The sequence below is a fragment of the Pangasianodon hypophthalmus genome, chromosome 6 (assembly GCF_027358585.1).
Source record: "Pangasianodon hypophthalmus isolate fPanHyp1 chromosome 6, fPanHyp1.pri, whole genome shotgun sequence".
NCBI classification, from domain to species: domain Eukaryota; kingdom Metazoa; phylum Chordata; class Actinopteri; order Siluriformes; family Pangasiidae; genus Pangasianodon; species Pangasianodon hypophthalmus.
In genome coordinates this window covers 20,038,388-20,065,757 of record NC_069715.1, presented here as the reverse complement: position 1 = coordinate 20,065,757, position 27,370 = coordinate 20,038,388, and the positions used below count along the sequence as shown (strand labels likewise).

General features: G+C 40.5%; 1 protein-coding gene across 3 annotated transcripts in view; it reads right to left on the bottom strand.

Moving 5' to 3' along the window:
* The window catches only part of cdon (cell adhesion associated, oncogene regulated), a 48,038-nt gene extending 22,587 nt beyond the window's left edge, over nucleotides 1-25,451 (bottom strand). Inside the window, exons 1-3 of one of the 3 annotated variants that reach the window (XM_026914000.3) lie at nucleotides 24,982-25,451; nucleotides 1,666-1,810; nucleotides 1,110-1,388 (exon numbers count right to left, since the gene is read on the bottom strand). In XM_026914000.3, the coding sequence (XP_026769801.2) occupies nucleotides 1,110-1,388; nucleotides 1,666-1,747 (361 nt within the window). In that variant the 5' untranslated portion in view covers nucleotides 1,748-1,810; nucleotides 24,982-25,451. Of the gene's footprint in view, nucleotides 1-1,109; nucleotides 1,389-1,665; nucleotides 1,811-2,690; nucleotides 6,742-24,767; nucleotides 24,948-24,981 lie in introns of those variants that run through there. The other 2 variants (XM_026914001.3, XM_053234870.1) reach the window with 2 other exon arrangements.
* Nucleotides 25,452-27,370: the final 1,919 nt, after the last annotated feature.

Sequence of the window (27,370 nt, the reverse complement as noted above, 5' to 3'; positions counted from 1 at the left end):
GTTTTTGTAGCACACTAAACTTTAGCTCATGAGAGTTGGTTAGATTTGTTTCATGTATTGTAAAGTCCGGATCCAATTCTTTCAAACGCTATACTGGCTGAGTTGCCTTTATGGGGTTAAATTGTATTAAGTGTCCTGGAGGGTTGCATGGCATAGTCTTCTGTCAGCTGAGGCATTTGTTTATGGCTTACTGGTATGCAGACAGACTAGCCCCGTCCTCCGTTTATACGCCGGCACTTCTTTCGTCATTATTGAATTCCTAGTTTTATTTGCTTTATTGTATGGGTTTGTATCGCCATGCTTGCTTTATTTAATATTCTTAAATTAATGCCATTGGCAATAAAATGACTGGGTTTCACAAAATTTTCTCAATTGTATACTTTGTCCCTGACCTAGTGAACTTGCATGAGGATGTGTTTTTGACAGAGACTGATTTAAACTTGAAAGTATAATCCATATATGAAATCCATATATGATGCATGCCATGAGTTGTTATGTCTTCAAAGGTAAAAATAATAATAATAATAGCACATGTTAGCATTAGCATTTAGTTAAGTTTTTTGATTAATTAACCAATAACAAGGTCAGGAATGCTTGCAAAACTGAAGTGAGGACTAGCTAATAACCATTAGGAAACTGAAATAAAATTATATAAACTACAGGTGCACATACTCTGTGGTGAACAGCAGAGGAGATATTTATTGAATTCTTGTATAGAGAAATATCCCTGATAAACATCAGATTTAAAAACAGCTTTATCTGTTTGGCAAGCACGGACAAGGCAAACTAAGATGCATCAGACAAAGATGTTTTTTTGTTCTGCTCTGAAATCAGACAGCATAAGCTATTGAAGTTTGTACATGACTATAAAAAAGGCTTAAACGAAACCCGTTACGAGATACAACACAACTGATTTGTCAATAGTAAAGCACCAGACACCATGTTTTCCAACAGGCTTTTAAATTATCCAACCTGATATCCATCGAGACAGAATTTATCAGCGATTCCAGATACTATCGTCCCAAGCCTAAACCATGTTTTCACTTAAGTATAATTTCTCCGTCCTTTTTCCACCCCTTGTGAGTGTGCCAGAGTGGGAGTGTGCATACCTGCGATGGTTACCCTTGCCCATTGGCTGGTGATGGAACCTGCGTCTGAGTGTGCCACACACTGGTAAATGCCAGTGTTTTGGGGCTGGAGAGAGGGCAGGGAGATTCTGTCAGGGTGGACCTCCACCCCGGGTAGCGACTCCGGCTCCAGGGCACGACCCTGGAACAGCCAGGTGACTGTGGCTGAGGCAGGATGCACCAAACAGTGCAGATGAACAGCGCTGCCTTGCTTCTGAACCACAGAGGCAGGTTGTGTGTGGAATAAGAGAGATAATGCAACTACAGGAAAGAGAGGGAAAGAAAAAGAGACGGAGAGAAAAAGTAGACAGAACAAACACAACATATATCAGCAACTTCACCGCGGCTCATAAAGAAGCAAAGCCTGATGCTGGAGTTGAATGCTTTGATGTACGCATGGACTGAGATAGGAGGGGGAAATATGAACAGCCACTTTTCCAGATGTGGATATCCAGGACAACAATAAATATTGTGTCCCTGCTGTCTAAAGCCAACTGTATACTTGTGTGTGTGTGTGTGTGTGTGTGTATACACTCACAAGGGCAGTTGAGGAGAAGAGTTTGGAAAATGCACAGCACGATGGACAGAACCTTCAGGCCTCTTAGGCCCCTGTCTTCCATGACGCTGCTTCACCTCAGGACGCTAACCGGGGTCTCGCACGCACACACCCTCCACATGCACACCTGCGCAGAAAAAGAAAAGAAAAAGACTGTTGGCTCATGTATCTTCAGGTCTTTTCCCCTCACTTATAATGTAATTAAAGACCCAATTTGCGGCTGTGATATACAAACTACAAACACTCTTCATATGAGTCACACAATTAAAGCGTTTCGCTCCATAGCAGACACAGTATTGGTTTTTCTACAGTCTCATTTGTTTGAATTTTTCCATACTGATGTCTGTGTGTTCTAGCCCTGGCTACAGCAGGTGGATAATGTTAGCCTCAGTTTAATTCACACCTCCCTGCGCCAAAGTGACCCAAAATTATCCATTGTGTGCGTGTGTGTGTGTGTGTGTGTGTGTTTCAACATACATAAAATATAAAATGACACCGAACTATAACCATTTTAAATGTATCAAAGCCTATAATTCATAAAATACAATTTCAGGCAAACATCACTTTTTAAGACCCAACAGAACTCCTGGTCCCATGTGTCAGAATGCACAGCATAATTCTATAACTCATAATTCTGTATTTTATATGCAGTCAATATAGACTTGTATTCTAGATTAAATTCTTAATCTCAAGAGAGCAGTAGTACTTAGTAGACTCCACTATTAATTCCCAACAGCACTCGCGGTACGCATCGTGAAACATCCTCCTATACATTCCTTCATCTCGGCTAGCCTTCCCCCCCATGAGAAATCTCTTACTCCTGACTCCCACTGAGAGACTCTCCACATTCACACTCTGGAATTCCCACTTAGCCTCTCCCTTGCCCCTTTGTCTCACACACTTTCTCTTACTGTCTCCCACTACTAACACCCTCTCTGTGTTTCTCTCAGTCACTCTCTGCCTGGGATACATGCCATCATCCACTCTTAATATCACTCTCCACTCACAGTGTGTTGCTTCCTTACAGGTTCACTGTAGCCTGAAGAGCAGACATGGGGTGCTGGCTCATGCTCACACACTCACACAGACACGCATTAACACACTGATGGAGAGAACCCAAACAGACAGACAAGAAAAGAAGTGGAAGGAACGTAATGAGAGGCATTCCTCTTTCCTTTTGAACCAGCAACCACCCCACCCCCATTCCGGGCTCCACCTTCTGTGTCAGGCCCAAGCTAATCTGACGGCTCTTTGATCACCCTCTCCTGGTTTGTAAGCGTGGTTTGGCTAGGGGGCAGAGGACAATAGCCTTCCAGCTGAGACATTCACAATGTGGATGCCATGGAGCTTGATACACAGCGCAGGTTGCTCAGCTCGGACAAATTGAAGAGGTGACACATATAGTTCCCTCCAAAAGTACTGCAAAGGCAAAGCCAATTCCACTGTTTTTGCTATACACTAAGACATTTGTGTTTAAGATCAAATGATGAATATGATAAGCTTCCATTTTCCGATATTTACATCTAGATGTGTTAAACAACTTAGAACATGGCACCTTTTTTTTTGAACCCACCCATTTCTTCAAGTGACCAAAAATATTGGAATATGTGACTGACAGGTGTTTCTTGATGCCCAGGTGTGCCCTGTTAGATTGACTGTTTAAACAATTAATAGCTCTGAATGTCTTCTCTTGGTTTGAGCCCTGGGTTTCACCTGTGAAGACTGCATTTGTTATTAAAAAAGGATAAACCAACATGAAGACCAGAGAGCTGTCTATGGGAGAAAAGCAAGCCATTTTGAAGCTGAGAAAAGAGAGAAAATCAATCAAAGCCATTGCACAAACATGGGTATAGCCAATACAACAATTTGGAATGTCCTGAAAAAAAAAAAAGAAACCACTGGTGTACTAACAACCAAACATCAAACAGGTCGGAAAAAGAAAAACAGCAGCATTTGATGAAAAATGTTGTGAGAACTATGAAGAAAACCCCAAAAACAAGCCAGTAACATCACCAACAACCTTCACAGGGCAGGGGTGAAGGTATCACAATCCACTGTTTGAAGAAGCCTTCGAAAGCAGAAATATAGAGGCCATACCACAAGATGAAAACCACTCGTCAGCAGTAAGAATAGAAGACTCCAGAAGACTGGAATTCGCAAAGAAATACAGAGATGAGGCGCAAAAGTTCTGGAACCAAGATTACCCTCTATCAAAGTGATGGAAAGGCCAAAGTGTGGAAAAAGAAAGGATCTGTTCCTGATCCAAAACATATAAGCTCATCAGTCAAGCAAGGTAGAAGTAGTGTCATGGCTTGGGCCTGCATGACTTGGGCTTCTGGAACAGGCTCACTAATCTTTACAGATGATGTAACTCATGATGGTAGCAGAATGAGTTCAGATGTCTACAGAAACATTCTGTCTGCCAAGACAGAGAAATGCATCCAATCTAATTGGGAGAAACTTCATCATGCAGTAAGACAATCACTCAAAACACACTGCCAGCACAACAAAGGACTTCATCAGAGTGAAAAAGTGGAAAGTTTTAGACTGGCCAAGTCAATCACCAGAACTTAAACCAGTTCAGCATGCATTTAACCTCCTGAAGAGGAGACTGTAGGGGGAAACCCCCAAACAAACAACTGAAAGAAGCTGCGGTACAAGCCTGGAAAAGCATCACAGAAGAAGAATGCAACAGTTTGGTGATGTCAGTGGTCTGCCGGTTTGATGCAGTTATTGCAAGCAAGGGACATGCAACCCAATTTTTAGGTAAGCAAATGTATTGGATGGTCCTCCACCAAAGGTGCCATAATCTCAGATGATCTAGATGTAAATATTGGGAAATGGAAGCTGAAATTTTGATCTATCTTCTCATATACAACTTTTGATATCAAACCCTAATGTGTTCAGTGTATAGCAAAACCAATAGAATTAGCCTTGCCGTTCCAATACTTTCGGAAGGGACTACAGGTGGAATCATCAGAGCTGAATAAGTATAGAAGGAGATGGATATGCACACATGCCAACTTGCATACATCTAATACACAGACACACAGAAGCGCACGCACACAACACAGACATGTTCCAATAACAGCAAAACATCTAAGCACTGTTCCTCTGTGTACTCTGAAAAATTACTGCCACAATTACACGGTTTAACAACAACCAAAAAAACAAAACAAAAAAAAAAAAACCACCCACAAGAGGTCGGGTCTACTTCTAAACTCAACGTGAAAAAAAGAACAATAAACATTCTAGTGAACTCTGAGGAAGTCAAACAACTACAGTGAAGTCTAAATATACACTTCAGACAAGTCCACACACAGACAACACCATCAGCCACAGAAGGACACACACAGGAAATAATAAATGTTTTAGTCTCTTGCTCACGCCCACTCTCACTCAGAGGGTCAAACGGGCCTCAGAGAGTCAAGAGTCAGAGGGTGTCTGTTAGGCCTGAGCCAGCCCCATGGGGTTAACCTCCGGGGAAAAAAAGGGTGGGTAAGGAGTGTGTAAGAAACAATAACATCTTCTCACCACTAAGACCTGCTAAAGCAAGCCAGTCCCACATGCTAGGATGCAGATAGGTGACACCAATATATAAAAAAAATAATAATAAATCATGATAATGATTAAAACAAAAGGTTTTAAAACTCACAGTAAGAAAGATGCGGTGGGAAACCTGTAAGAAGCACATGTAGTTGTGCTGTATCTCCTCTGCCCTATGAATCTAAGGGCAGTATTTCTGTTCTGCTGCATGTCCTGACAAGCTCCAAGCGTTGCCCCTATGCCATCAGTGGAATCTGCTCCTTACCTCCAGAATAATCATATATAATTTCAATAATAACAAAAGCCTGTCATTTAAAACCCCAGGTAAAACCACGCATTTTGACATCTCATATGGGTGTGAATGCTGAGCAGACACAAATGTGACACTTTACAGTGGACTAATGCCACCTGTGTGTGCGCTGGATACACTGAGCGGTGGGTTCAGAAGGTAGTGCCTCTTGATATCTCTACTGGCAATCTGGCAAGACGAGGAAACACACAGGCATCATTCCTGCCTCTTATCTCACTGCCTTTCTACTGACATCCGCCTGTAGGCAGTGGGCTCAGGGTAGCCTGATGCTGCACAGGATATCTGGTGTCATTCCTCATACACAGAGAGGAAAAGAGAGAGGGAAAGCGAGAAGAGCTGGATGCTGGTAGGAAAGAGGCACTGTCTGGAGTCTTAACACATGGATGTCAGGGGAAAAGAGTGTGTGTGTGTGTGTGTTATAGGGGTCTGATACTTGCCCATTCTCATATTCCTGTTTTGAAGACAATCTTACATCCATCAAAAAGAGGCTATTAGATAGATAAGTAACAAACGTGCGAAAAGTAGCAACAGCTGGATATGGCTAAACCACTATGGTGCCATACAAATATTGCCTGCATTGCAACACCTGATCTTTAGAAGATAAAAAGACCAACCCCTGTCTGCTGGTAGCATTCCATAACCAGGAAAAGTATAACCCAGCCTAAATTAAAGGCCTCAGCTGTTGTTGTGCTTATTACATAAGAGATGAGTGGATGACTGGATGTTTTAAGAGAACATGGGCAACGTTCGGAACAAGAATCCAAAGCCTGTTTTTTTGTTGTTGTTGTTGTTTTTTCCAGTGTCGTGTACAGATCTCTGGCCTGTGCTGTGAATGAACCAGACCCCAGGAACATACTATATGGTCTCTAGATGGCAGAAATACCATAACATTCTTTTGGCACTGATCTAATGCTTACATGTAAAAAGTAAAGTAAAGAAGGTTCTGATTGGCTGTTCAACAGTCTACCAGTTGATTATTGAGGTCACTGTTTTTTTTTTTAACTTAGTTTTTTTTCTGTTTTGTTTTTTTAATGTTTTAGTCAACATAATTATGTATGTATTATACCGTCCATCCATGCACTCATTCATCTATTATCAGTAACCGCTTGGTCAAGAATGCGGCAGTGGTATTTTTTGTTGATGAAAACTAAGATAACCCTTTTCCATGACAACGATGAAACAGTAACTAAATAAAAAAACCTTCTGCTCAAAATACATAACAACAACAATAACGATAATAATAATAATAATAATAATAATAATAATAATAATAATAATAATAAAGCTAAAACCATCATCTTAGCACCCTTATTTTACAGGGTCAATTATAAATGATAAAGATAATGTGCTTAAGGGAGATTTAAAAAAAAAAAAGAATTACTTACTGAAGATTTAATTAAGTGCTGTATGCTATCTAGAAAGCAAGACAAGCGGGCACCACATTCATCCCATGCCCTGTTAGATACACACCAGAGCTGTCTCCTCTGTTCTGCGTATGCATGCTAAAATTCTAGCTTGTGGCTTTTGAACACTGCTTTTCACTTTTATTTTACCTCCAATACTGTAGCCTTTATAGGTTTTCTAGATATTACTATCTAAATTGAAACTGAAATTACTAGAGCTCAATCTGGTGAAATATAATTATATGAGTATGAAATGGTCCATTGCGGAGATTGGGAGCATGCAAGTAGATTTCTATTGCAACTGCATTTACAGAAGCATATATAAAGTTTCCTATAGGCTGCTTTGTTCATATTTTTACGAGAATGTTTTAGCCATCAAAGGTGCAGCCATTTATGAGTTTTGCTCATTTTCATTGTTGGTACATAAACCAGGCATTATTCAGTCATAATCAGCCATTACTTGAAAAAAAATGAAATGCTCATTATTCAGAAAGGCACTTGTGTGCTGAGGCAGCTCGGATGACCCGCGACCCCCTTCTATGAACAATGCATAATCTGCTGTTTAAGGGTGAAAGGTGATGCTTTTTCCCAGTTGGCTAGAGAATGAACCTGCAGCCTGTAATGTGTGGCCTAAGCTATAATAATATCCTTTATTTAATGTAAGGTAACAGAATATTATTATCTTAAAAACTGTCAGCAACGTGCCATCACCCTTTATTTATTTATTTTTTTTTGCTGTTCTGTTTTTCAGGATCTTTGCTAGCTTGATCTTCACTGCAAGCCATAACTGATCACTCGGGACTACTGTAACACAGTCAGAGGATCAGCAGCACAGATATGTAGGTTTAGGAGAATAATCATTTCAAACTCTGCATCGGTCATCCTTTTAAGAACCAAATAGGCATTCTGCCTTAAAAAGCACAGTTCTTTTTTTAGATTCTTATGTACAAAAGTATTTTTGCCCTAAAAAATAAACCAATATGAGAATAACACAACAATGGCTGCAGTCAGATAACACAAGCTGTACGTTAATGACATTATGCCACTACGGCAATTCACGATGGCAAATTATGTCCTAGAAGAATATTCTCTACTTTTATTCATTATCACTGTTCATTGTCTGTGCCATTGTAGCAAAGGTATGTCTCTAATTATTATTCATTAATTTTTAAAGGACTACCCAGACTGCCTTTAAAGCACGGGCCTTGTAACAGGGTTTGAAGGCAATTCCTGATGACCTAATGAACTGTTTATGTGCAATAAATGTTCCGGTTATTTCACATAATCCAACACAATGTCTGTTTTTGGTGTTGTAATGATGTTTTACGTGCAATAAATGGTTACAAGATATCTATTTTATTTTTAAATAGGTCTGTCCGTGGTTGTTATTGAAATGTGCATCCACACAGAGAAATCCCTGAGAAATGCTTCACACTACTGATGGGTGGATGTGGCTCTACGCCAGCCTGATTATACAAGACTACATAGCACTTCCTTGAGACAGATTTTGAAAATATGTACTGTTGTATAACTCTAGTATAAAGTCCATGGAAACTGCATTTGACTTTTTCAGCAAGCCAAGAAGTCTCTAAATTATTACGGAAAAAACAACAGTTAAAAACTTACTCTTATCCAGGGCCAACTATGCTACTGATTTTACTTCCTTTAACACATTACTGCTGAAAGGAAGAGCAAATGATGGAAACTTCCTCTATCTTCATATATCTCTGAGCAGCTAGAATAACACACTACAGGACCTCCGAAGCTCTGTTGCAGAAAGAAGAGCATTTTTGTTGGCGTGATAGCTCCTTCCAGGACGACACCAGGGAAGATAAACATTGAAAAAGGCCGCTGGGGATGAGTGGCATCTAGAGACACCTGTATCCCTCTAAAGAAGAAGAAGAGCAACACAATAGAGTCGTATTGGCTAAACAGAGACAAAGGAAAACAGCAGACAGCATCAGACTCCACAGGGCATATTGGATGGAGACAGGAAAGAGTGAGAAAGAGAGAGGAAAAAAAAAAAGAGAGGCTAACTGAATTTCCGTAGTAGAGACAAGCATGTTATAAATAAATTCTCAGATATATGACCTAAAGTTGTGTGATTTAAACAGACGTGTGTAAAATGGCTGTATAACAAACATCATCTGCACAATAAGAAAGAAAGAAAGAAAGTTAAGAGTTGTGATGGTCTGATCTGACATGCTGAAGATGTCTCTCATACTACACTCTGAACCTGTCTACACTCGTCCTCCCAGCTGCTGACAGAGGACCTGCTACACACACATTCCTCAGAGAAAGCAGAGGAAAGCAAGAAGGCTGAGAAAGAAAATGGAAAAAAACAAAAAGGTCACTAAAAAACAAGACTATTGCTGATATCACAAAATCACTACAAAAAAAGTGTAACATAAAACCAGTAGGGAGGGAAATGGCTCACGCGGAAGGAAGGAGCAGTAGAAAAGAGAGGATTAATCAGGATGTAAACACTTGCCAAACCTCATCTCATTTCCCCTGTTAATTCCTGTCAGACAAACTGATGCTGTGTGAACTGCACTTTCAATTATATAATGGTACAACTTAGTGACTTAATATGCAATCAGGACAGAGAGAGAGAGAGAGAGAGAGAGAGACTTGCAGAGAATTAGAGAGAGTAGGGGACAGACAGTAGGCTTGTTGAGGCACCACCAGCAGCCTCAACAAGCCTATAATTGGCTACTATTGGTTGAAGTTTGAGGAATGAAGGCAGCCCGAGGCCATGCATAGGATGCTAATGAATGGAAATACTGGGCCTCTGCTGAGCAGCCCCTCTCTGATTAAAGAGTGCAGGCAGATTTCAAAAATGAGGGGAAAAGATTGAAAAGGCTGGGAGAAAGACATAGCTATAAGACACTGTGCACTGGCCACAAGTAGGAATGAAAGAATCCCATCTTTTATTTTAATGGGAATGAAAAAGGAAATCGGAGTAAAGTGTTTTAGCCAACTGGACAGGAATGACAGTTGTCTATGGAGTATAAACAGTATGATTACTAGAGAGGGTAAAGGTGAGCACGTGGAACAATGTTAGTGAGAAGCTTATGCTGTATTTGAATAAAGGTCATAACTCGTAAATTCCCGACTGCCGAGGTAAAACAAAAGAAAACACCCCCTCGACTCGGAATTCCTATGCAGGAGGTCTAGATGGTCTCCATCTCAACCCTGAGATCAGCAAGTGACATCAAATCAACATGGCTGCTCACCGCATAAATATACATCGCTCATAACACTTAGCTGGCTAGCTTGCTGCTCACAAAAGTTGAACATGGAGACGCCTATATTTTTCCCACTTTGTAGCTTAAATGCACGGAAGTCAAAAATGACATATTTCCGAGTTCTAAATTCCCACTTCCGAGATAAGTCAGATGTGGCATCATTACCAGAACGTGCTCGTTGTTGTAATTTGAGAGCACATAAAGCTAGCTAAATCACAGTGAATCGAATGTGCAGAGAAAATTCCGTGGGCAAGTGTACTTCAGTTCTCCAGGCAATCATCAGTGACACAACCTCACGCTTTGCTAGCGCTTGCGGGCTACAATCTATTCATGATCCAAGTTGTAATATGAGACTTTGGGGGAATAAGAAGCATGTTCCCACAGCTACAATTGGTCACTCTCAAACAATCCCCTTTCTTTCGGAAACAAAAATAAAAAATGTAAGCAATTTAAAGGGGTGGGGGGGCGGGGTTTCACATACATATCAAAAATCTAACATTTGGCCAACATCCTGTTTGGAAAATCACAAATCTGCACATGGACCTTCCAGGGAATCGAGAGAAAGAGGAATCATGATTGCAGGTTAAATGGTTCAAAGGTTATGAGCACGTCTTATGAATTTGTGAATTATAGCAGCCCTAGAGGGAATTTAGACAAAACATCCTGGAGTCTCTTAGGTCAAGGTCCATGACCCAGCTACAAAGTTTGTTGAAAAGCCATCGCACTGTTGCTGAGATATCCCTTCCCTTCCTGCTTGGCAGGCTTCGCCATCAAATTTGTTTGAGCATTAGGGACAAGCTGTTCCGTATATCAAAAATCAGAGAAACAACATTTTTCAGGCTGGTCTCACAAAGCTGCATGCCAAAGTTGGAGATGATTGGACAAAGTTTGTAGGAGAAAAAGAAAGAAAAGTTGTTGCTGAAATTCATAATGGCTGAAATGACACATTTCATAGATTAGCAACACTCCACACCTTCACAAGAAACACACACACACACACACACACACACACACACACACACACACACACAGAGTTAATGCAATATTTTTATTAAACCCATTGAATTAAAGCTCTATATACATACATACATACATACATACATACATACATATTCAGCTTTAATTCAAGGGGTTTAACAGAAATATTGCATTAACTGTTTAATAATTACAGCCATTTTTTATAGAGTTCCTCCATTTTCACAGGCTCAAAAGTAATTGGGTAAACTAACAATCATAAATATTAGGATTATTTTTAATACCTGGATGCAAATCCTTTGCAGTCAATGACTGCCTGAAGTCTGGAACCCATAGACATCTCCAAATGCTGAATTTTCCAGGCCTTTACTGCAGCTGCCTTCAGATGCTGCTTGTTTGTGGGTCTTTCTGCCTTAATTTTTGTCTTCAGTAAGTGAAAAGCATGCTCAATTGGGTTGAGGTCATCTGACATTTAATTTCTATTCATTTTTAAATTGCCTTAAGAAGCTCTTGGGTTGCTTTCGCGGTACGTTTTAGGTCATTATCCATCTGTGCTGTGAAGCGCTGTCCTATCAGTTTTGCAGCATTTGACTGAATCTGAGCAGAAAGTAAAGCTCTATACACTTCATCCTGCTAATGATGGCCTCCTTCACTTGCATTGACATCTCTTTGGACCGCATATTGAGAGTTCCCATAAACAGCTACCAAATGCAAAGCCAATGCTTGGAATCAACTCCAGGCCTTTTATCTACTTAATTTGTCATGAAATAATGAGGAAACAGGCCATACCTGGCCATGAGTCAGTCAATTGTGCAATTACTTTTGAGCCTGTGAAAATGGAGGAACTCTGATCATTAGCTTGTGGGTAATGAGGGCTTGAGGTCACATGCATAAAACCATACGTCTGTCTGAAATTCTGAAACTTTTCAGAAGGAAATTGCATAGCGTTATCACTGACTAAAAGTATTCCACATCTGACAAACATATCTTAGTGATGGCTGATAACCTTAAGACTAGTGTTAGAAGGAAGCCGAGCCATTTCTACGTTTCAAGAATAGCAGTTAGTTACAACAAGGTAATGACTTCTTTCTATTTCTTTGTGAATCCCTGATGCCCCTGGTCTATCTACTGCAACACATCAGCTCTCACTGATGCAGGGATGACAATTTGATCTTGATAAAGCAAGATTTGCCTCAAAGAGCTGAGCTCTAGCAGCGTGAAATCCAAAAAAAGGGGGAAACCTTGATATTCTTTATGGATGTTGTCCAGCTTGTAAGATGCTACAGGCATATTTGCAACCACTGACTCATACATATGCTTGTAGGTCTCTGTAAATGTGAGACTCACATGTCTCTCAAAAGGCGTTCGACTGTGTGCTGGCAAAAATTAAGGCTTTTGCCTAGAACGTACTCAGCTGTCACACTAAACTTTAAAAGACTGTCAAAGTCATGTTTATTTACCAAGGGCACTAAAGGTTTATGGTCGGTCTGAAAACGAACAACGTCCAGGCCCTGGATATAGCGAGTGAAACTATCAAAGGCCAGACTCTTAACAAACACTCCTTTTTTGTACGTCAACAGAAAGCTACTGGCTGCAGCTGTCCATTGTGCCCTTAAAGCAATGCTGAACCAAGACCATAGCTGCTTGCATCCTGTGGTTGGCACCATAATACGCAAGTGCTGGTGCTTACAAGAGCATGGCCTTGACTCTGCAAAACACCTGTTCTTGGACATTGTAATTGCAATAGGTAACACCAGTAGAAGGGCAGGAACTTTCCTCAAATAGTTTATGAGAACAAGTGCCTAGTGTTCCCCTGGTCCTCAGCTGTATCTCTGATTTGACAAAACAGCACTCAGCTCTGTTGAATTGATGTTCTTCAGCACCATCTCCAGGTACTTGTTGTGAAAGCAAAATCTTCCCATGGGTGTGAAGAGCATGGTTAGTTTCTGGCTGCTTGGAGAATTTTCCAAAATCTGCAACCAGGGTGGAGAATACACTGGCTCCAGGAAGTCTTGGAGATATATCCTCCATTGTGGGCAGGATGCATCTTTCACATTTCAAAGCTCTGTTCAAACATCTGCAATCAACACACACCCCTACGTTATCTTTATTCCTCTTCTCAACTGGCACTACTTAGTTCAGCTAAGTAGAAACATAAAATGTAGTTTTCTGTGACCTCTCTGCTATTTTGGGAATTTTACTTTGAATGAGATCAAGGTCTGTTTCCCAGAAGAAAAGGGATTGGTTGAGAGTGACCAATTACGGCCGTGGGAACACAAATCTAATTTCCACATTTTAGCCTGCAAGCAAACGATAGCAAAGCGTCAACAGGTCACTGCTGAGCGCACACAGAACGGACGTGCAGTTGCTCGGTTCAGCTGCACTCATACTCTCTATTAATGATACTGTCTAAATGTCTAAACGGCATTTAAGGCTTCTTGTCCCCTGACAAATCACAGTCTTATATCTGAGGTGCAGATGATCCAAGGTCCATGGTGTAAAGCATGAAAATGGAAAATGGGCCTATAGAGGAAAAAAAAAAAAAAAAGGCTGAAAGTGGCCCCTAGTCTCCGAGGTTAACATTCAACAATGCAGTGTTTACCATGTACAAACACATTACTTTGCCGACCCAGAGCTTTCCAGCCCTGACCCATCCTCCCCCACCTTTCTATCCTTTCGTACTAGTGCGTAGATCTGAAAGACACTAGTAACTCCTGCTTTATTTGCTTGGCCACAGAGTTAAAAAATTAACAGAAATCGCTTACAGATCCAGGTTACGAAGGACAGCGTCGAGCCTTGGCACAGTACAGAAGGCTTTTAACTATATTTTTTTCTGTGGTTTCTTGTTTGTCCTAGAGGGGAAGAAGTGTTTGGGGAAAATGCTGAGAGAGAAGGAGAGAGACGGGGTGGAGAGGTAAATGAGGTGTTTCCTAAGGTTTTCAACAAGTGAAATTACAAGCAGTGTCAAAAATCAACAGGGCACTCTCAGACGCTGGACATGGATCTCAGGATGCAGCCTGGTCACGAGGCCACAACTGAGCCTGCTACAATGCAATGGCAGCTATGCCCACTGCACTATGGGAGCCACTGACTAGCCCTCCAGCCGAGTTCACATCCCCCCGGAGCACCGAGGATTCAGCGGGGATGTAATTTGGATAGAGAACAGGAATGTGGGAGACAGCAAAAAAAACAGAGGGTGTGCAAGCCCAGATGGCCCATGAACGACTAGTATAAGGCTGGCAATGTCAAATGCATCTGATTCATAGTTCATAGGCTATGGAAGAACAAATGTGTACGAGTGTTTGCATGTTTGAGTTGCCAGGGGGAGTCTGATTACTCACATTCCACAGGCTATGAGAGCAGCTAGCTGGAATAAAAAAAAAACCTCAGATTAAAGTAACTATGGGTTTTTTTTACTCTCTCAATGTCCTCCTCTCTTAAAACACCAATCTACCATTCATTTATCCAGCCAAGCCTGTTTCATTACTGCATATCACTTTGATTGTTGACTATGATAGGACGGCAGTCATGTTGATTAAAAGTTGGACCCAGCCCAAGTCTTTCCATTCAACCTCCATGTCCCAGCTCCCCTTCTCTCTCTCGCTCCAGGCCCCAGCTCTTCCCAATCTTCCTGGACTCCATCACCTCTTTTGTCACTATGGTAACCAAGCCGACCATACAGCCACACAACAGGCTCTGCTCAGTCTCCCGCCGATAGGTCCCTGGCCCCCGACCAAAAGCACTCCCAGGGTAGAGACATATATTAAAAACTGTGCCTTGAAACATGTGGAAAGCAAAAACAAGTTGACAGAGAGTCTCCAAACAGATAGTTCCAAGAAGCAAAGGCTAGAAATGCTCACACTCAGGTAACTGTGAATTATACATTGAGTGGGAAAAGTTCATACTGGATAGCTTTCTTGTGCAGAAAGTATGAGTACAAACAGTTAGTACAGAATTCCATGATGTAAAATTAGCAAAGAGAGAACTGCAATGCTACAAAGAGACGATTAAAAGCACATTTGCCTGTCTGTATGGTTATGCTTGTCTACTTCCAAGAGTAGGAAAAAATTTGATGTCTGAAACAAAATCAAGCTATGTCAAACAGGTTAAGAAGCCCAAATTGCTCTCCCTCAGAACACACTAAAAATCATTCCTGAGCAGGGGCCTCAGTCAATCTACTCAGGCTGTCAAAATGTTTATCTGTCTAATCTTGTGACTCCCTGGAAGTGTAAAGGTCTTGCTTTGCAGCCCAAAATTCGTAAAACAAATTGGGAAGTGTGATTTCCGTAAAAGTACACATCAGCCTTTCCATCCTTATGGTCAGATCATTAACTTGTAAGTGCGTTCTGGATTCACTGGTGCTGGAGGTGTGGGCAAAGTGCGGACATTGACATCTTATTTTTAATTGCTCCCGGTCCAACCCCACCTAATGACAACAGCAAAACAATTAGCAATAATAAACAACAAAGCTATCAAACACCATACTCAAGCAGTTCTGCCAAAGTTAGGCAAGAGTGTCCTTGACGTCAACAGATGGTATTTTAATAGAAAGAAGTACATTTATTTGGAAGCGTATTGGATATGAAATGTCATGGACATCTGCCAGTGATCTGTTTGAGATTCGTAAATATTTTTAATCACCCATCTTAACAAACAGTCCGTCCAACAATCAGGGGCTTTCTTCAGGCTAGCCTCAGTAATTAATCCCCAAGCAGTTTTAAAACAGCACCAGTTGGGTCTTGCTGCACTACAGGGTCCAAAAGCTGCTTCCGACTTACATATAGTGTTGTGGTGCTGATGTTCTTTACTGGTTTCAAAATAACAGTCACTGAGATTAAGTAATTAACCCCTCATCATATGTTACATATGCATGGGTTTCAAGTATTTGAAAGCAAAACTTGTGATATAACCTTAGAAAATGGTTATAGCCCAAATGGAAGAAAAAAAAAATGGTGGGGAGACAGAAGTAGCTCATTCTCAGAACAGTGGGGAGGGTTATGTACAGGAAAAGGCCAAAGAAAATAATCTTGCAAATAGGAAGTTGCTACAGACATAGACATCATTCTACAAAAGAGCTAACCATTCTTATATTCACCAACTGCAACTGACGGCAAAACACCAGTCCACAACTTCTTGTCCAAATGCTTCACCCGAGTGATGATTCTCCACTGATTCCCAGAAAATTACAGCCTTCATCAGTACTGAGGATCAAATAAAATGGATGTTTTGGTGGCAAAGTGCTCAGTCATCTATAGTCATCCTTCCACTGTTTCCTGATGGATTAATGAGGCCAAGTGCACTCAATCTAATGCTGCATTCAACTTAGCCCAGAAGGGGAAAATTGGAATTCTGAGTTATATAACTCTCAACCTTGGTGCACTCCACCTACAAAGTGGAGAAAAACATGGATGCCTCCAAGAAAGCCTGTTAGCAACAAGCTAGCCAGCTAAACTTAGTGAAATGTATGGTTAGTGCTATAGATTTAACCAAAACAGTGAACTGTATGGTCAGCGCTATAGCTACTGCGTCTGTAGCTGTAACTACTACAGTCGCATTTAAAAGTAGGGAAGTGGTACTTTATAGTGTGAGCATCCATGTTGACATAACATCATATGCTCAACTGAGGGTTAAGCACCTCTTCCCAACTTCCATCTGAAATACCAAGTTACTTCTCCCTACAGGACCATTATGAACAAAACATGGACATGAATCAAACCAGAGAAGGCACAAGTTAATAGATTAATTACGTTTACTTTCACATTACAATTAAGAAAAGTAATCTTCAATTTTTAAATAAATAAATAAATAAATATAAGAAGAAAAAAAACAACTCAAAAGTAAAAGTAAAATAGAATCCCTAAAGCTCTACTAATCAGCATTTGTGACCTGCAGTGATGAGATTAGATTCGATTCGATTCAACTTTATTGTCATTGTGCAGCATACGAGTACAGTGCAAATGAAATGCAGTTCTTTCGCATTTCCCAGCTTGCTAGGAAGCTGGGGTCAGAGCGCAGGGTCAGCCGTGATACAGTGCCCCTGGAGCAGATGTGGTTAAGGGCCTTGCTCAAGTTACCAACAGCAGCAGCTTGACAGTGCTGGGGCTTGAACCCTTGCCCCCAGATTAGGCCTACATCTGGACTGGCATTAAAACAGAAATTTCTGAATTGTCTTGTCTGCATTCCACATCCTTTTGCCTTTTATTTTTTAATCATGTTATACTGCCATGGCTCTTCAAATGTATGAAACAATCCCGAATGTCTCTATGGGCTGAAAACATGGCAAGTTATGACCAACCGGAAGAGACAGCCACAGTTTTAAACTGATCAGTTAATTGATCTGTTAGTCCTTCATTACAGCTTAACAAGGGCTGTAAACTGTGTAGCTCTCTCTTGGATACTGTGAAATTCAGAGCTGACTGGTCACCTAAGAAATTATTTTGGGAATATGAGTTTGACTCTCACCGTAGATTCTATCTCTCTAAACTATCTGCTGAGCGGAGGTCAATCTGTGTTTCACAATTACATAATATTGATTCATCTCACAGATGTGAGGACACAATTTAGTGACTCAAGATTGCTCAGTATTATAGAGGTGTGACACTAAAATAACTTTATTTTGCACATTAATGTGACTGACACAGTTACTGAGCACCAGATAGAAGAGCAAAAGGGAAGGCAAAAAGCTTGCCCCACTGTAATCTCCCAGCATGCTGCTCAGGCCAGACCACAGACCGAATGTTAGGGGCTTTCCCTGAGGCTCTGCGCTTCTAGCTCTGTCTAGCTAAAAGAGTGTAGAGTACAAAATTATAACACCTGATCATTTCCACCACTTTTAATACATGGACTGTATTCTCCATGTATTTTGTTAAGTCACAGATGAAGTCAGCAGAGGGCTCAAATCACTCACTCTTGAGTTATATAACCAAGTTCAAAATACAGAGAAACTCTGTATTCTATACTACAGAGAATTTCTCTAGCTGTAAACTTCTCATGCTTTGATACATACTCTACAAGACTGTACGTAGTCAGTAAAATTCTTGCTCGACCGTATGTACACGTAGGCACATGTACGATGAAACATGAATCGTGCTGCTTTCTTTTCTAACTTGGTGATTCTGCCAAGTCATCTTAAGTCTCAGCTGATTCTTCTACAGAAACGCGAATGAAACTCACAGCCCCAAATATACAGCACAACCACACACTGATTTAGCAGTTCAAACTCACTTTTATCCCTCTTAGGCCAGATACGGGATTAGCAAACTGCATAACATCCGTGTTGCAATGAAGTCTGAGCCAAGGAGTTCCAAAATAAACTTAGACCGCGCCGTCTCTCTCTTTCTCTGGCGGACACACCCGGTCTGCCTCCCATCGTTACACCACAACATATTTATCATTCGATTTTGCTATGCATTTTTTTGTCCTCTCTGTAGCCCAAACATAGTCCTAAACCATCCTCTGAATCCATTACAACGCTGCCATCCCCATATCCCTGGGCACACGGAGTGAGTATACTTCACACTGAAGGACATACAACACAAGCATATCATAAGGAGCAAAAAGTCCAGTGTGTGTGCACTACACAAGCGCACATTCAAATTGGCCACATAACATACCTCCCCAGCAGCCACATGTGTTTAGCATTAGCCAGAACACTCTAATCGGCCAAACATTATTCTAGCCCTTGTAATGGCACAGCAGTGTTTAGAATCAGGCTGTATGATAAGCTCTGGTATGCTAATGATTTGTTAATGCCTATACTTGGAGCCACTGATGGATGATGCCTTTGAAATCACAGGATGTAGCCCAGTTATCTGATTAATGGCTCCACGTTCAGTAACCCTACTTACAAAAATCAAAAACACATCAACTCCTTTCAAGTTAGGTGCATCTGAAAATATCAAAACCAATACCTGCATTCTGAACAGCAGATTCTATACAAGTGTCAACAGCTCAAGTCCAAGCCACTATTTTGAACCCACTGGTGCTTTCTTCCCAGGCACCCAAGATTCTATATGCATCTTCAAGCACTTGATTAATCATGACCTCGTTCCTCTGAACACTTCAGTCCAAATACAGCCCCTATGAAGGAAAAGTCACTAGAGAACACTAGTGCGATAGGGGTGCCATTAGTCTACAGTGGCAGAAACAAAATAAACAAAGACCAGTCAAGAGACGTTAGAGTTCAATAAAACAGTATCTATTTCACCTGTTTACACTTCTGGAAAATGATCAAAGAGAAAGAAATAGCAAAGGATATACATTTTTGTCATGTTTTTAAAGGAAAGTTAGGAAAAAAATCCCTATAGTATAGTATAGTATAGTATAGTATAGTATAGTATAGTATAGTATAGTATAGTATAGTATAGTATAGGTGTGCACGGAGTTTCCACATATCAGCATTCAAGCAGTATGCTGTGAGACCCTTGAGCAAGGCACCGAACCCCCAACTGCTGCCCGGGCGCTGCAGCAAAAAAGGCTGCCCACTGCTCCGGGTGTGTGTTCACGGTGTGTGTGTGTGTGTGTGTGTGTTCACTACTGTGTGTGCACTTGGATGGGTTAAATGCAGAGCACAAATTCCAAGTATGGGTCACCATACTTGGCCACAAGTCACTTCACTTCACTTTACGTTGGTGCTGCCTAATTACGTAAAGCTACTTTAAGGAAACATAAAAATGATAGGTAAAATAATTTAAGTACTTTTTGCTAATAAGGGGCCATAGAGCTAAGCGACACTATTTTGAAATCACAAAAAAAGTAGCATTACTGCCTTTAATTTTCTGTGTAAAGTAGCATTACTGCCATTAAACAGAAAATTAATTAGCTTATCTGCTGTCTTCCATTCACTTAACTAGCAGTGTACATATCAATAATAACTAAATATAAAACATATTCAGAGTGTACAGTTGAAGCCAAATGTTTACATACACCTAGGCTAAAGATATTCTCGATTTTTCACAACTTCACATATTTCATGTTACAATACGTTTCTTTTGGCAAGTCAATTAGGGCATCTACTTTGTTCGCAGATTTTGAGACAGATTTATTTCAGCTTTAATTCACTAAATTCATCCTGAAATTCATCAGAATTCCAGTGGGTCAAAGGTTAACATACATCAAGTTGGCTATCCCTTTAAACAGTCCGGAAGATTCCAGAAATAGACATAATGACTTTCAGAAGCTTCCGAGTGGCCGACTGTCATAATTAGGCATTAATTGGGAGTGCACCTGTGGCTATAAAAGAGCCTGCTTTTAGAGACCATATCTTTTTGCCCTTGATACCATGGAAAAATCCAACTTAGCCAAGACCTCAGTAAAAAATATGTGGACCTCTACAAGTCCAGTTCCTCGTTAGGAGCAATTTCCAAACAACTGAAGGTACACACAAGCATCTGTACAAACAATTGCATAGAAATATAAAAATCTTGGACCACACAGAAACTACATCATTCAGGAAAGGGTTACAAATTAACTTTCAAGGAATGAATGGACTTTGGTCTGAAAGGTTCAGTGAAATCCCAAGACAACAAAAAAGGAACTGGTGAAGGAGTTGGAAGCGTCAGGTACCAATGCATGTACATCCACCATTCAGAGAGTCCTACACTGCCACGGCCTGAAAGGCTGTCATGCAATGAAGAAGCCCCTACTCCAACACCTGCATAAAAAGGCAGACTGAAGTTTAGCAAAAAATTTTTTTAAATTTTAAAAAGTATTGTTTAGCCATAATGATTAGCTGTATGTATGGAGGAAAAAGGGTGAGGCTTTTAATCTGAAGAACACTATCCCAACTGTGACGCATGCAGTTGGCAGCATCATGTTGTGGGGGTGTTTTCCTGGAAAAGGGACTGGTGCACTTCAGAAAACACACTATATGGCCAAAAGTATGTAGACACCTGAATATCACACCCATATGTGGACCTTCTCCAAACTGTTCCCACAAATTTGAAAGCACACAATTGTCTAGAATATCTTTGCATGCTGTAGCATTATGATTTCCCTTCACTGGCACTAAGGCTTCGTTGCTATCTGGGATGCATTGAGATGCATTTGCATTCACACTATAAATGTTATGTGGTCATACGCATCCCAGACTACCTCAGGATGTGGTTTGAGTGATCAGATCACAACGCGTCTCCGAGATGCATTTAACCCCGTTCACACCTGTACTTAGCGCTAACCACTTGTGATCTGATCACTTCGGATCTGTGTTAATGCCACGTGTGAATGGGGCCTAAAGGGCCTAGCCCAAACCTGTTTCAGCAAGACAATGCCCCTGTGCACAAAGTAACCTCCATAAAGACATGGTTTGCCAAGGCTGGTGTGGAACAACTCGAGTGGCTTGCACAGAGCCCTTACCTCAACGCCAATGAGTATCTTCAAGATAAACTGGAACGCCAAGTGCACACCAAACCTTCTCACCCGACATCAGTGCCTCAGCTTACTAATGCTCTTGTAGCCAAATTGGAAATTCCCACAGCCAAGTTCCAAAATCTAGTGGAAAGCCTTCCTGCAAGAGTGTAAGGCTGTTATGGCAGCTAAAAAGGGACCAACTTTGAATTTGGAAGTTCAGCAAGCACATATAGGTACAATGGTCAGGTGTCTGCATACTTTTGGTCATATAGTGTAGATGAAGTCATGAGAAAGGAGGATTATCTAGAAATATTGAAGCAAAACCTCAAGACATCAGCCAGAAAGTTAAAACTTAGTCACAACGGGTCTTCCAGCAGGACACTGATCCTAACCATACCTCCAAAGCTGTAACAGAATGGGCTAAAAACAACAAAGTGAAAGTATTGGAGTGGCCATCACAAAGCCCTGACCTGAGTCTCACAGAAAATTTGTGGACTGAACTGAAAAAGCATGTCTGAGCAAGGAGGCCCACAGACCTGACTCTGTTACACCAGTTCTGTACGGAGGAATGAGCAAATATTCCGGCAAAGCATTGTGTAAAGCTTGTTGAAGGCTAGGCCGAGCAATTAAATTGCAATGCCACCAGATACTAACAAAGTGTATGCAAACATCTGACCCACTGAAAATCTGATGCAGTAAATAAACCTGAAATAAATCTCTCTCTTAGCTATTATTTTGAAATGACCTCTTATGGAAATAAAGTAGATACCTTAATTGTCTTAACGGAGGAGATGTATGGTAACCTGAAATGTCTTTAGCCTAGGTGTATGTAAACATTTGGCCTCAACAATATTTATTAAATTTTATTTTTAGCAAAGTATATTTTCTTGAAAATTTAACACAAAGATTTGGGGTTTAAACATCATATTTAGATATGACGTTTCCAAAAGACAGTCACTGAAATATTTCTGTTGGTAAATTTCAAACTAAAGGTTTATGCTAAAATTATGATAATGCCTAATGTCTTTAGAAAACTATGTGCTTAAGAAAACAAAGCCATCGTTCATGGACTTATCCGACACAAACACTGTGTACTGCTATCGCTCATGTTCATTCCATTTCTGGCAGTAAAATGAACAATTCAGCTTATTTATAATTAAATGCAATTTTTTTTAGGTTACCACAATTTTAATTTGTAAAAGAATTCCACAGCATTAGTGTGTACTGCGTGTTTTAGCCATCAACAATTTCTAAAGTGTTTCTGTACTTTTTCACAGAGAAAGAAAGAAAGAAAGAAAGAAAGAGAGAGAGAGAGAGAGAGAGAGAGACAGAAAAGCCAGTAAAGGAGCATTAGCCAGTGAGCTGATGTGACACAGAAAAGGCTGGATTCTGTACCTTTCATAACATCAGCACAGTACAACTTTCTGTCCTTTCTACTAGTTTGTAACTTTCTGCTTTTACCCATTCACTGAAGCACGATGTTTAAAATGGAACAAGTGAAATATGACGAGTGTGGATTATTCCACCATATAATATATAGACTGCCTAAATATCTTCCCTCATATACATGTATAGCTTTAAACCCACGGCTTTACAGAATTAGATTGTGCTGGTAAAAGAGCTAAAAAGGATCTCACTTTCTCTCTGTGTAAAGGAAGCATAGGGGGTTTTGTTGTGTGGCAGTGATGTTTTCTTAACCTCTCTGATCAGACAAAAGCCACTCACATGCCACATGTAGGCATCCATTTACATCTCTTTGGGAGAGTTGTGTCAAAAGCAGTGCTGTGAGAGAAATCTTACGGCACTCATCACAGTCCGATTCCATGACTTAACCATACAAAAATCTGAATGTATAACTAGCACTTACACATTAAAAATGATCCTTAATATCTGTATATATATATATATATATATATATATATATATATATATATATATATATATATATATATATACACACATACATACATACATATATATATATATATATAGTTTATAAACATAGTATTGCAATCAGTTCTCTACACATCTTAATCAAGGTGTTTCAGTATTTTCAGTATTTTTTATGTGTACTTGTCGAGACGCAGTAACTTTGCAAAGTTGTAGTGTTTTCCGAGAAAAGAAACAGATACATCAGCCTAGATTCCTTGTTAATAAAATAAATAAATACATTTTTTTCCCTGTTTTAACTTTTTCTCCAAATTACGAAACATATCCCCAGTATATCCCCAGAACATACTGAAAACATAGTAGCCTATCTAATTCATCATGTATTTTCTTGGTATTATTATTATTATTATTATTATTATTATTATTATTGCTTTCATGTATTAGCTCAAATATCTCCACTAGTCTTACTTTCACCACCACTTTCATGGTGAAGGAATCACTGGTTGTGATTTACAGCAAACAAATCACTTCTGTTACAGTAAAGAAAAGCTGCCACAGACTCAACCCCTTTCTTTTGATCAGTTCCCGCAGATGCCACTAAAGACATATCCATCTCTTTCTATATTAACTACTGCAAGCTTTAGTTTTAAATCTATAATTAAATTATTTTTACTTTAATTATTGTTTCTTCAGTAAAAAGGTTTTCCTTTTTTTTTTCTGAAGCAGACAGGTATTCTATTTCAAGTCTGGCCCAGTGATCAGATCTGTAACAATATTACCGGCAATAGTCTGACCTTGGCAAATAATAATAATAATAATAATAATAATAATAATAATAATAACAACAATAGTAATAGTGTTTGCACAATTAACATAATTTAAAGTGCATTTTGTTTTGAAGTTATTATTTGACCATAATTAATTCAATAGACTATATATATGTGTGTATGTATGTGTGTATATATATATATATATATACATATACATATATATATATATATATATATATATATATATATACATATACACACACACACACACATATATATATATATATTTTTTTTTTTTTTTTCCCCAGGGTGTACTCATTAGCAACAGTCCAGGTATTCATTCATGTGTTGCAGCACTCAACTACAGAAATGTTGTGTGGGGAAAAAAGAAAGAAAAAAAAAAGGTGAAGCTTATTTTGTTCAGCAAAACAAAACTTGCCTACTTTTCTACTCTCACGCGCAGGAGTGTGAAGTTCCAGCTGCAGTCATGGCGCCCCCTTTTCCACTGAAGCTAACACTCCGTTCAGCTCCATAAATTTACAATGAATACATTAAACACACACACACACACACACACACACACACACACTTTTACCTGAAGTGTAGTACAACGCGGCAAATACGAAACGCTGTACTAAAGTCTACAAACACTTCATTCTTACGGTCCACCAGTCTGCACAGAATGTGTATTGTGTTGTGACTGTGTGTGTGTGTGTGTGTGTGAGAGAGAGAGAGAGAGAGAGAGTTGTGTGTGTTCAAGACATGCAACCTGAGCAACCTTTCTGCGCGTTTCTTCCACAAACTCTTACCTTCTGCTGAAGGGAAAACCAAGAGAGCCGGACACACTAGCAGCGAAAAGCATTCTTATAACAGCAAATCCGCACCGGCCCCTCCATTAGACACGATGTACAAGGCAATGTGTAAAGGAAAGGGGGGAAAAAAACAAAAAAAACAAAACAAAAAGTGTGTTAGTTTGTCTCCCCTGTCTCGCTTTAGGTAGCTGAGTTGATAGGCAGCGTAGCTCATGGAGGACAAAGTCAACTAGGCGAAGTGAAGCAGAGAAGAAAACTCAAGTGAAGTTGCTCAGACGGAGCACGTAGCTACTACACAGAGCGTACTTTTTAACTGTCTGTCTCTCTCTCTCTCTCTTTTCTCCCCTTCTCCGCACACACACACACGCACACACACGCACACATCCTCGAGGCGAGGATCGAATTGCTCAGCAAATCATGGCAGCGAAGGCGCAGGCTGGTCGTCAAACCAGGAATGTTCCAACCCCGCAAGCCCACAACAGGGCAGTGCCGGAGCAGAAAAAGGAGGGGTGCCCTACAGCCACGGGCTTAGCAAAGCTTCAGCACTGCACTGCACTGCACTGCACAGCAAAGAAGCAATACTGCAAGCCTCTCACCCCCCCACTTCACACCAAAAATAAAGAAAATCAACCACAAGACCATGTGGTTTTAATGGACTCTCCTAAATATACCTGTTGTCATTTGTGGTCCAGGAGGAAATGTATAGCCAAGTGCAGTTTCTTTCACTGAACAAGTGACGAGATACACATGATTACAAGCTATGTACTCAGTGTTATTATGTGGCAAAGTTTAACATTCAACAGCGGTGGAAAGTAACTTGGTTACTGTACTTAAGTCTGGGATTTTAAATATCTGTACTTGTTTTATCTTCCATCATCAATTTTCTGTACTGATTATCCTACACAGGGTCACGGGGAGCCTGGAGCCTATCCCCAGGGAACTTGGGGCACTGTCCAGGGTGTCCAGGAGACATTACACACATAACAAAACAGTGAAATTCTTTTCTTCCCAGCTCGTTAGGAAGTTGGGGTCAGGGCACCTGGGTCAACCATGAACTGGTACCCCTGGAGCATTGATGGTTCAAGGCTTGCTCAAGGGGCCAACTGTGGTAGTATCCCAATCAGTACCCTAGAACCCCCTGGACAGGGTGCCAACCCTTCGCAGGGCACTCACACTCTCACCCATTCACAAACTACAGACAATTTAGAGATACCAATCAGCCTACCGGACTAGGGGAGGGAACCAGAGTACCCAGAGGAAACCCCTGAAGTACAGGGGGAACATGTAAACTCCATGCACACAGAGCAGAGGCAGGAATCGAACCCCCAACCCTGGAGGTGCAAGCCAACCATGCTAACTATAAAGCCACTGTGCCCTCCACATTACAATACAGTGAAATTCTTTTCTTCCCAGCTTGTTAGGAAGTTGGGGTCAGGGCACCTGGGTCAACCATGAACTGGTACCCCTGGAGCAGAGATGGTTAAAGGCTTGCTCAAGGGGCCAACTGTGGGTAGTTTGGCAATGCTGGAGCTTGAACCCCCCAATCAGTATCCCAGAGCCTTAACTACTGAGCCACCACTGCCTTGACTTGACTAGACAAATATCTATTTTCTGCTCACTATATCATCACACTTCTCTATAATCTTATATTTGTAGGTCATTTGTTATTTTTGTTGTTCATAAGTCGACATTTTAGCATCAAACAGCTTTAATGAGGTCATCTACATAAATTCCTAAGAAAGTTTTAACTTATGTGACAGCAAGAACTGGCACCCCAGTTCAGCATGCTCTTATAATCCTCGGATGCAGAGGAGTGTTCACGAAGCATGAAGGTGATGTATTTATACAGAGCACTTGGAAAGCCTAAAAAGGCATGAAGCTTTTAGTTGTATTACTCACCAATTGCATGTCTGAATTATTCCCTATTAAAAACTCACTTTTAATATTAATTACTCTACTGTATGTTAATTTGACCATAAGTCTTGCTGAAGCAAGGCAATATAAAAAGCTCATTAATTTGAAAGAGTAGGAGCCGTATTTGTGCAACTAATGCTCACAGGTTGCTTTTGGCTTTAGAATTCCTGGTTGAATTGGCATCTTATTCAGTGGCTGGAGCCATTTCCTCTACAGTGTGTGTGTGTGTGTTTGAGTCTGAGTTTATGTTTACAAGTCTTGGTGGGGCTTCTTGGCTGGTTAGGGCTTTGTGAAACAATCACCTGTTGTATGTATGGCCATGTATAAACAGCAGAATTGTCCCTGCGTCTATGCAGACTAGGACAGCAGGTGCTCTGTACCATCTGAGAGCTGAAAGATGATTCACTTTCTCCTAGGTCTGCTTTTATTAATCTAGGCCTAATAAACCCTGACCCTAGAGAGAGAAAAAGGA